The following is an 11,710-nucleotide window of genomic DNA, read 5'->3' on the forward strand; positions in this document are numbered from 1 at the left end:
CATGCTCAACCTTTATGTGCTGGTATATAACATCATGATGGAAGTAGAAAAGAGCCAACATATACATTTTGACATCACAAGTCCATTTTGCCATTTGCTTCCCTCAAGAGTGGGGGCCAAATTCAGTTCCTGCAGGAGTGCATAGTAGTGTTCCAAAGGTCTCGTGAGATCAATTTATTTATTTTTTCTGCTCAGGGTACTCCAGCAATGAAGTTTTTTCAAGAAACTGTTAGTATCTCCTAGACCTTTTTGTAAAATTATCTAAGATGTCAAGGAAGTTACTTCTATATACTGGGGGGAAAAGAAAAGGGAAGCCATGTATAGCAGAGGTCCCCAACCTTTTGGGAATCAGGGACCAGTTACTTGGAGAGGTTTTTCCGTCGACCGAAGGGGGCATGGTTTTGTGTGCTGCCTGCCTCCCGCGGATGGGGCTTTGCTTGTTTGTGCGGACCGGTGGCTGGCAGGCCGTGGCCTGGTACCAGTCCATGGACCGTGGGTTGGGGATCTCTGATGTATAGCACATCATATTTTGTACCCCAGCACTGACTGTAAGCCCTACTGATTACAGATTTCTTTATGGGTAGTCTTCACCTGTCCCTCTTTTCAGATAGATGGCCAAATATTTAAATATGGCCAAATATTCACAATAAGGGTAGGCAAGATTTCTGTGCACCTAACATTTTTTTATTTTTATTTTTTTATTTTAATTCCATTTATATCCCGCCCTTCTCCGAAGACTCAGGGCGGCTTACAAGCTTAGCAGTAGCCTTCATTTGATGAGCTATTCCAAGGAACGTGTAAAGATACAGGAGCAGTATCAGGGGCACAGTCTAATCCTTTTCTCCTTTCCTATCATAATTCTTTCTTGTCTGAAGGGAGCCTGAATGATATTGTTAATGTCAACTAATTTATTTATTTATTTTATTTTTAATTCCATTTATATCCCGCCCTTCTCTGAAGACTCAGGGCGGCTTACAAGCTTAGCAGTAATTGTTTATATATATATTGATGTCAGCAAACCATGAATATCTTTTTGAAAAAAACTACTGTTTCAAGTGTGTTGATAACAATTTTATAATTCTGAAATGCAGGAACTTATTAAAATTCATTTCTGAGAAGCCAAAAAACCATGAATATAATGAAATGGCATTGTATATAACATAAATCCAGTGGAAATTAACAGTAGCATAATCACAGCAAGTATTGCATTCCGGGTTATCCTCTCCTGCTTGAAAACTGGTTATACAATTAAACAGAATGAAAGAAAAGAGAAACTGCTTTATGATTTTTTTCTGAGACTGGTCTTCAAAAATCGCACTGCCTTTTGAGAAACAGAATCCCAATGTCATGCCAGGAAATGTGTGTAGACTAGAAAATTAACTTCTCAGTAAATATCATGTAATTTTAGACAGAAGGATGGAGGGAGTGGGAGAGTGATTCTCAATGGCTTTGGTTGTATTACACTTTCCTGAAAAATTGAAAAGTTTCAATTGACAGTGGTATTAAAAGAAACAATTAAAGTTTGTGAACTTTCAACAGTTTGCCTACAGAAGAAGTTACCCTCCCAAAACTAGGCTGGAGATGAGGCCACATATCTCCTGATTTTAATGCATTAATCTCAAGCATAAGTAAGTAGCTCCTGAAAATAAAAATAATACGGTATATATAATACTTAGTTAATAAGGAACTTTTAGAAACCTGCAGGGGGAGTTCATTCTTTTCACTTGAAAACATATGCTCAACATTGAGGCATTTCTTTTTTAAAATAAAACTAAAATGGTTTTCATTTTTTTGCATCAAGAATAAAAAGGTAGGATATGTACTTTGTTGTAGAAAAAGTAATGGGATAATACAAAAGAAAAATATTCAGAGTTGTCATTGGAATGTCCCACATTTCTAACCTGCAATTTCCTCTCTAATATTGATTTAGGAAATGAAATGTTTAATTGTTAAAAAATTATATGTTCAAAGATGTAATATTCTAATGAGTCAAGCTGAAAGGGAAATTCTCAAACCAATTTGGGAAGGCAGAATTCCTGTATTGCACAAGTTTAGAAGATTTGTTTCTATACCATTTCTGCATATAAATAAGACTTGCCATTATTCCAGTAGAATACATTGAATTAAATAGATATTTAGTTTACAGGCTCAGTTATAAAAGGTTTTATGAAAGATATTTTTAGGTGGCTACTATGTATGATCTGTTATTTTGTTTGGCATATCAGAGCAAAAGTAAAATCTCTAGTTCTAATATGAGCTTTAATCGGTATAAACTGCACGGGGTGGGGTGGGGTATTTCATTAATTATAAACTGAAATTTCTACATTGCAATAATTTTTATACAAAAAAATTAAGAAAAGTGTCTCATGTACTTACAGATCCAAATGAATAGTCAGATAATTACTGAACAGATTACTGAATTGTTAAAAAGCAAAAAAGAATGTTCTCATTATAGCTTAATATTAAAAATATTGAAAATTGTGCTGCAAATTGCACAGCAGTTGCATAATAATAAATGTAATATTTCAAACTATTTTGCAAATAAGGAATTTAACATTATTTTATCAATGTATTGAAAAAGAATATTGTGGCATGAATAACCACACAATTTACAAATATTACCTGGTGTTTTAAACCTTTCTAATGACAAAGTAATAACTTTGAATTTATATTCAATGCAATATATTATGCAATATATTGTAAACAAGAGATTGACATGTAGACTGAAAAAATGTTTGACCCTGAATAGTTTCTTGGTAAGAGGTACCTCAGACAAAAATGTGTTTAAGCAAGAAACCCAGTAACCCTAAATCTCCTATTTGTCATATAAATTGGCAAACAGAACTAAGGACAACTTTTCTTTTGACTGTAAGAGAAAACTGTTGTTATGGACAAAATAATATGTGGATAATTCTTTCTCCCTCTCCTCATACCATTTTTGTTATTAACCAGTGAGAAAAAAAGCCTCCTAAATATATAAGAAATGAACTCACCCCCACTTCCTATGGCATGTTTGGAATGCCAAAGACAAACCAAACTCTAACATTCAAAATATCTCTCTAAACCAGCTGACCTTCTGCCAATGCATACATTGGTTTCCGTACCTCACAATAGCTTCTCAGTTCAGGGCACTCATGACACATTCAGAGTCAGGAAAACATTTAAATTGCCCTAACAAGTTAGACATAAGATCCAGAAGGTATTTTTTCCCATGGAAAGGAATAGAGTAGGATGAAAGAAGAATCAGCAACATTCAGTCTCTCAATTCAGACCTTAAAAAAGTACTGGAATGGGTTTTTGAGGGCTAATCCCTGCATTCATTTTATCCCATCACTGGGACTTCTGACTGACTCACAAGACATTTTCCAATTTCCCTGATATCACTGTTCCTCAATAGTCCATCCCCTCCCGCCCTGCTTTTATGGCTGGTCTGTTGAGTGACTTCAGTTACCATGCACTGCTGAGTAATCTCAGCTTGAATATTACAGTATTCTAGCTGTTACTGTTGGGAGTGAGTTCAGAATGTGGCTGTGTTGACAGACGTGGCCCACCAACTTGGAATTGTGACTAGGGCAATTGAAAAACTAAAGAGATCTCTGATTTATTTCCCGGAGAGAGAGAGAGAGAAGTGAAATTTTAACAACTGCATGTTTTTCAAACTCTGTTTCTCTGCAGATCTCCACACTCACAAATACTTTATAGGCTTTTTAAAAAGCACATGGCAGCATTTGGAGCCCACAAATGTAGTCCTCTAGGTTATTAACATTCCTTCACTTTTCTCCTGCATTTCTAATGCTATGGACTGATTATGTGGCTGGTACTATTTAAACCACAGCTAGCATCATATTGTATTAATTATAGGTTCCTCCTGAGGAGCAACTGTATTTTGATGGAATAGTGTCAGCATTTGATGCACAAAAATATTCCACTGTAGATCTTGTCTTGGTTGCAATAAGACAATTCTCTTTATTTAAAATTATCAAATAGCCTTCAGAGATTTTCACTCTAAACATGAAAACATACAAAAAGTGAGTTGTGCACAAGCCTTAGAAAGGTAGGATATTATTTTTTTATGGAAAGAAAACAAGCACTCCCCAAATTTCTAACATTTTATTTTAGGTTACAGTATTAGCCAATGATTATACTACTTATTTTCCTGAACATCAGGCTTTGGGATAATCCTGCTTGTATATTTGTTAAAGCTATAGGAAGAACTCCCCTGGTTTTTTTTTTTAATAGAGGAGCATGGAGCTTAGTTTTGATGTTGTGCCCAGTATTTGCATATTGAAAAGAGCATGGGATGTCCATGCTGGTCCTGATTTTAACATCCCCATCTTTCCATGCCAGTTTTTGTTTGAGCAGTATTGTCTGGCATAGAATTCAATCATGTTCATATGAACTCTCCAAAGCCCAAGGCTTCTGCTTTATCAGAATTCCTATTTGCAATACAAACAGTAGCAAGCATAGGGATTACCAGAATGGGGCCAAAAGTATCCCTCAGCATACTTTCCTTTCTGCTGAAAATTATGAGTTTATAATATTGTCAATCTAATATGTAGAACAATTTGAAAAAAAGCTTTCTAATTGCATGAAATAATTAGAGCAAGTATATATAAAAAGTGGGTTGTGGCACTGACTATTTCTGTTCAGTGTCCTAGTCAGTCAGTTATGATCTTCTCCAAGACACTTAATTCCATCCTCTCTGTCTTCAGGTTCCCCCTGCAATCCAAAGTCTGTGGCCATTGAAGACACTCAAATAATGCTGTTCTTCCTAGCTCTAGAAGCAGAGTTTATATTTAGAAGTGGCACTAGCGTTAAATATTATTAATATTTATAATATTCTCTTCTAGCCTTTTAGCTTGAGTTTCATATTTAGCCTAGCTCTCCTTTTAAACAGTTTCTTGGTTGTTTTCGTCAATTTCAGTCTTTGAGTGAAATAAACTTTGAACGGAAGTGACACTAATTTTTCACCAGTTTATTCAGAGGTAACCCTTTCCTTAAGAGATCTTCCTGAGGACAATTTCTGCAAACCCTGGTTTTTTAAAAAAACTTAATAAAGCCTTGCAATATATAGGGCATGCTGTTTGGCCATATATACCGAGAAAAAAAGAGAGATTGTCTTTTTGACTCTTTTGGGATGAAAACATTTTAAAACGTGGATACTAAAGATTTGTGTAGCTTTAAAACTCTTGTCACTTAGACAACAAATGCCAACAAGGTTAATCTGTCAGCAGGAGAGAAACCAAGCAAATGAATTAGAAGAATTAAATTTGGCCTGAAAGGCTAAGCAGTTACTTGGCTGTGAACTTCACTGAAATCTATGAGACTTATTTCCAAGGAGCCAGGCCAATGATCAAATCGTTGGTATGTGTACAGTATATTCCCCTAACACAACTGGCAACTAACAGGACCAAGTACAAGTACAAAAAAAAAAGGACCACATAATCACCCTTGGAAATAACTGCATAGTCTCTTTTATTTACACAAACTGCACAAGTTACAGAAATGATTGCATAAAATAATATTGATTTGCAAATCAAAAGGAGGCTGCAGTGAAAATCAGCTTAAAAAACAACAAAGATTGCAGGGCATGGAAGCCACTCCTTGTTTTAAAAAGAGGCAAAACCATGTGAAAACTCAGCAATAACAGCAACTGATTGTAGCCCCTGTGCAGGAATCAGACATAAAAATGAAAAAGGGACAAAGACCGCAGATTCTGGAGTACAAATAATAAATTCAGACCTGAATACGTTTGCAAGAATGAGTGCTTCTAATACTAAAGTAGTGAGTGCTATTATAACAGTGAGTGCTGTACAAACTTTTCAAAGTGTAAAACAAAACTGAATGAAACTGAACTTAAGCAATGCCAGGGATAACTGCATTTCCCTCAAATATATTTTTAATTGGCTTTGGATCCAGATATTCAAAAAATTAATACCATTAAGCTTGTAAGCCGCCCTGAGTCTTCGGAGAAGGGCGGGATATAAATGGAATTAAAATATATATATATAATGGCAGCATTAGTGTTTGCCTTCATATCAACATTCTGAAAACCAGAGGCTTTCCATAGATGGGATACACAATACAGCAGAAAAATGTTTTCAGTGTTAAGACAACACGGAGCTTTTAAACCACAACTCAAATAATGAGAAGGATGACGTTACCAATTCACAAGCAATCCTTTCTTAGAATAAAATAAGATGGTCACTTGATTTTTTTAATATTTGAAGACGGTGGGAAATTCTATATTTAAAAGTTTCGAAGGGCTTGAAAAAAAAACAATGCTGAAGGGCCAGCGCTCGGGGCCGCATGTACTGGGGCATCGTTAAAGCAGACCGAGGGCAAAGCCTCAAAACTCCATTCTCTGCTAAACTCTAGTCGCAGGGGTCTTCAAACTTGGCCCTTTTATGACTTGTGGACTTCAACTCCCAGCATTCCTCAACCAGGCATGCTGGCTGAGGAATTCTGGGAGCTGAAGTTCACAAGTCATTAAAAAGGCCAAGTTTGAAGACCCCTCCCTGCTCTAGTGGGGTAAATCCTGAGCGAAGCCTGGAGGACCCAAGCTGAGGCAGACGGCGGGTCCGGTACTACTTCTCGGGGCAGGAACTCGGCGGCTCTCAAACAGTGAAAGGGAAGCCCACCCCGGGCAAGTCTGCCTGGGACTCTGCAGGGCAGGAGGGACGCTTCCTCGAGGTAGCGGTCAATTTCTTCGCCCGTCAAAGAGCGCCACTCTAAGCTACAGGCAACTTACCAGCCCGGAGGCGAAAAAGAAGACGGCGAGCAGAGCTAGGCAAGCGCCAATCACGATGAGCAGCAGGAAGACAAGCAGCGGGTGTTGTTGGCTCATACAATAGTACGACTCGTAAAGCCAGTCGCGGTGAGGGCGGCGGCGGCGGCGGCGGCAGCAGCAACACACGCACAAAGGGCCCCGCTTCGAGCCCTCGGGGGCCCCGCAGCCTTCGGCCTCGGCCGGGGCGTCCGCAACGCCGCGCTCCAGCAAGTACCGATGCCGCCTCATCGTTATTGGGCTGGCACCGGAGCAGCCGGGAAAGAAAGAAAAGAGCTCAACTGCTCCGGAGCAGCCGGGCGCCTTTCTGGGTTTGCTCCGCGGAGCGCGGAGAACGGCAGCAGCAATACCACCGGCAACCCCCGGCGGCTCTGCCCAAGCATGATGCGGGAGCGAACCGAGGAAAGCGGGCGCCCGGGGGCGCGGCGGTAATAAGCGAAGCAACTACCCCTCGCCTGGGGACATGCCCGGGCCCTTCCAGTAGCGGATGGAAGATAAGCGACCGAGCAGCCGCCCGGTCCCGAAATGATACCGCCGCTGCCGCCTGCAGAGCCACTACCGCCGTCCAACCTCGGGGGAGGGGGGGGAAAGAGGAGGCGGGCTCCCTCTCCCCTCCCTCCGCCTCCCTCCTCTGCGCTCGCAACTGGCTGCCCTCCTGTCGGCAGCCGGGTTAGTTAGATAGAGGCTGGGCTGTCAGCCTATGGGAAACCTGGCATGCCCGAAGAGGGTTTGCATCTCGGAGGCATATGCAGAGCGCAGGTGGCCGGAGAGGCGAGGCGAAGCGAAGCGAATTCGGGGCACACGAAGGAGAAGCCGGCGCTCAAAATCTATCTGATTACCTTCCTCGACTTACATTTTTTTTTTTTCTGAGCGGATGCCCCGCGCTCGAGAATCCGGGCTGCTCAAACGCAATTTTGATGAGGAGATAGGAGCCTAAAACCCTCGTCCTTTTCTTTTTCTTTTTCTTTTATTAAAGAGTTTTACAAAAACAAAGTTTTACAATATATCCCCAAATCCCTCCCACCCCAAACCCACCCACTTCCCCCCCCCCACTTCCCAGAGCTAAATACAGGATTATAGTTACAATAATCATAATCTAAATAAAAATTATGCATAATGTACAATTAACCAAATTCATAATGTGCTTTAACTCCCCTTTAACATAACTACAAACAACGTACCAATAACAATATCCCACTAAAATCTACTCATAAGCTAAATGGAACTTTTTAGTCCCATATTTGTTCTGAATATACCGTAATCTATCCATCCGGGCTGCTCAAACGCAATTTTGATGAGGAGATAGGAGCCTAAAACCCTCGTCCTTTTCTTTTTCTTGTGAAATATTGGGTTGTACAGACCCAACCAGTATAGTTGAGCAAATGTATCCACTGCTGAATTAGTCTATTAAATTGATAAGCTTACCCTATCCTATAACTTACCCTAAGCATTCGGCATCAAAGCCTTGGGACACAGATTTATGAATTTGTTTCTTTAATATAAGAACAACTTGCTCTCCTTCGATTTTATTTTTGTTTAACCTTTATTTAGAATATAAGTAAAATCTTAATTATCAGTACGTCTTGCCTCCAACTACTGGAGCTAATCCCTATCTGGGACAGTGAGAAGACGCGAAGATTATAGCTAACTTCTACTTCGCTCATATTGAAGGATTATTTCATTTATTATATTGAAGGAGACTGAATCCTAGTACCTGGTTCTGTGCTTGAAAAATCAGGATATTGTTTCCACCATGACTTGCTTGGCCACTCCAACCTTGAGGTTTGTCCCAGATTTCCTCAAATTTTGATGCCAGAATTTTCAGAATCATTGCTTGGGAACATCTTGAAATGAAGCTTGCTACTAAAATTGGAGTCTTTGGTATTCTCTGAGCTTGATTCTTCATTTGCCAACGTTTCATTAGATAACATCAGTACTCTTCTCTTGAAAAAAATAATCTTCCTCCTTTTCACACCATATAAAACTGACCAAGCCTGTTTTATCATTTATATCTAAAATAAACAGTTGATCGTATAAATATCTTTCCAACTTGGACTAACTTAGAATTGGGAGCTAGAATAGTCTACTGAGTAATACAAGAACTATTTTTTAAAACCCACGGGAAGGTTAGGAATTCTAACATCTAAAAGCAATATTGTCACTTTCTTTGTTTTGATTTGATTTCCTTCCTTGATCCATCAATTGAGCACAAAAAAGTATATGGAGGCAAAAATGTACAAGACCCTGAAGGTGCTATAACGATAGAGACATTCATTTAAAAATCAATACTTTGGAGCCTTTTCCCCAAACTATTTGTCTGATCAGGCAGCTGAGCAACACCAAAGTTATTCTACAAGAACATAATACATCAACATTATCTTTTTAGGTATAATTCTTGTTAAAAAAAAGTTTAATGGAAGATTAATACAAACTAATGTAAAGTTAAAAAAAGAAATCAAAGAGAAAGGTAAAAGTGCAAGAAAGGCAAAAAAAAGCAAAAAAGGAAAGAAAAAAGATAACGAAGTAGCTTCCAACCTTCTTTATAGCCGCCCTAAGTACAATAATAAAATTACCTCTTCCTGTATGGTTATAAAATAACTCTTCTTTCTATAATCTATGCTGTCTAATCTCAAAACTATAAATCATGAGGTTTTTTTTCTTCTATTTTCTCAAAAAGTCTATAAGGGGTTTTCAGTAATAGTAAAGATATGTATTGTCTTTTCTCTGATCAAAGAGGTCAGTATGACTATCTCAGCAAGTTCCATTTCAGCTCACCAACCATTCCTCTATTGTGGGTAATGTCAAATCTTTCTATCTTTGGGCATAAAATAATCTTGCCACAGCTTTCTTGTATGAAAACAAAGTCCTATAACTTTTTTCCATTGCTTGTCCATCAATCCCAAAAGAAAACCTCTGGTCTCAATGATACATTAATCTTTACAATCCTCTGAATCAGTATATGTGTTTGAATCCAAATTTTCAGATTTTTTACACATCCGTTAAACATAATAAAATGTCTCTTTCTTGTTCACATTTCCTACATTTGAACTGTCTTTATTCATTCTAGATAGCTTCTCTGGTAACATATACCAACAGTGCATCGTTTTATAAAAATTCTCTTTAAGAGGATAACATAGTTTAATTTTTAAACCTTTTAATCGCATTTTTCCATTTTTCCGTGTGGATAAAATAAAATTAAACCCAAATTTTAGTTCACTGTCATATGTTCTTGCACTTATTCTTCTGTTTCAAATTTCAGTAAAGGTTTATATGTTTTAGCAATTACGTGGTCATCATTGTTACATAATTCTATTTCAAACTCAATCTTAACAATGTTCAAAACTACATTTGTTTGTCTACTTTAAATCTTTCTAATAATTGTAAATGAGAGTACCACTGACAACTATATCCCTCTGCCACTAGTTCTTCTCATTATTTCATTTTATACTCCCCTTGACAAAATTTTATTATCTCATTATAAGTTAGCCATTTGTGTTTGCCTATTACTTCTTGTCTATAAAATGTTTATTGTGCAGAAAGCTACAAAGGTGTTTTGGGGTAAAACCTGGGTTTATACCTATTCAATACTCTCAATATAGTACATCTAATATAATGATTTTTAAAATCCATATTAACCTTGACTTTATTGTACCATGCCACCCAAATCTCAGGTCATGTCCTTCTAACACCAAAAGCCTTGTATTTCTCAGCAGCACCCACGCTTTCATCTAAACGAAAAAACAAGCTGCAAAATACAACTTCAAATCAGGTGAATCCAATCCTTCCCCTTTCCTTGCATCTTTTAATGCCTTATTCTTACTTAACTCATGTTTTTCCCCAACACACAAATTTAGATATATCCTTCTGTCACTAGTTAAATGGTGGATCGGTTGTCAAAACAGATATTGTCTGAAACAAAATATCATTCTAGGCAAGACATTCATTTTTGTCACAGAAATTCTCTGCTGCAAAGACAGTTGTAATTTCTCTCATTTTAACATACCATTCCATGTCTTAACATAGTTATTTTGAAATAACACACAATTCATATCTGTTATAGTGATGTCCAAACAGTTTACCTTCTTCTCAGTCGTAAAACCATTTTATCCATCAATATTGTTTGATTTTCTATTTTCAATTTTTTGTTAATATCTTCTGCTTATTAATCTTTAAAGCTGCTAATGTACCATTTTTATTTGCCCATTCATATTTCAACTCCCTTTAAAGGAGTTTCTAGAACGAACACAGCCACCTGCTAAAGTTGTTAACTTATAAGTTTTTTTTTAATCTTTACTCTCACAATCTTCACATATTGGCTTATATCTCTATTCAGTACCAAAATAAAGAAGAGAGGAGGCAGTGGGCAGCGCTGCCTTCTTCTTTTTTGTATTTCAGTGGGTTTTGTTAGCTCTCCATTAACCATCATTTGTAGCTTCTGACAAACGCGAATCTTATCAATTTTATAACGTTTTCTACAAAACTCATACACCCTCCTTGAACAAGAAAGCCCTGTTTAGATTGTCAAAGGCCTTCTCTGTATTGTACATTAGCATTACCAATCAAGAATCATAAAAAAAAGAAATCTTATATACTTTCTTTCTTTCTCTATCTTTCTCCTGCTATGCTGTGGTACTTGAATTTATAACTATTTTAGTTTTGTCTTGGTTTTGTTTAAAACAAACAAAAAGTCCATAGGAGGTTCCTGTTCCTTTTTCAAAAGGAATGGGCATTTATTGTATTACTGTGTCTGCTGAACTATAAGCACTGAGCTGCTAGCCACTATTTGCATACTAGAAAACCTGTGCCTGTTTGTGTGCATGCATGTACATAGATATACAGTGTGGTAGTATAATAAAGAAACAGGACAGTGACGTAAAGAAGACTGTCTTATATAATTACATGTCATGGTTTGACTACATTTCT

General features: G+C 37.7%; 1 protein-coding gene across 1 annotated transcript in view; it reads right to left on the reverse strand.

Moving 5' to 3' along the window:
• Positions 1-7,018, reverse strand: part of ADCY2 (adenylate cyclase 2) — a gene marked incomplete at its 5' end in the record, with an annotated part of 171,371 nt that extends 164,353 nt beyond the window's left edge. The window contains one exon of the mRNA XM_083360624.1: positions 6,752-7,018. Coding sequence (XP_083216750.1) covers positions 6,752-7,018 — 267 coding nt within the window. The remainder of the gene's footprint in view (positions 1-6,751) is intronic.
• Between the last annotated feature and the right edge of the window lie 4,692 nt (positions 7,019-11,710).

Source organism: Vipera ursinii (genome assembly GCF_947247035.1).
Source record: "Vipera ursinii genome assembly, chromosome: 3".
NCBI classification, from domain to species: Eukaryota; Metazoa; Chordata; class Lepidosauria; order Squamata; family Viperidae; genus Vipera; species Vipera ursinii.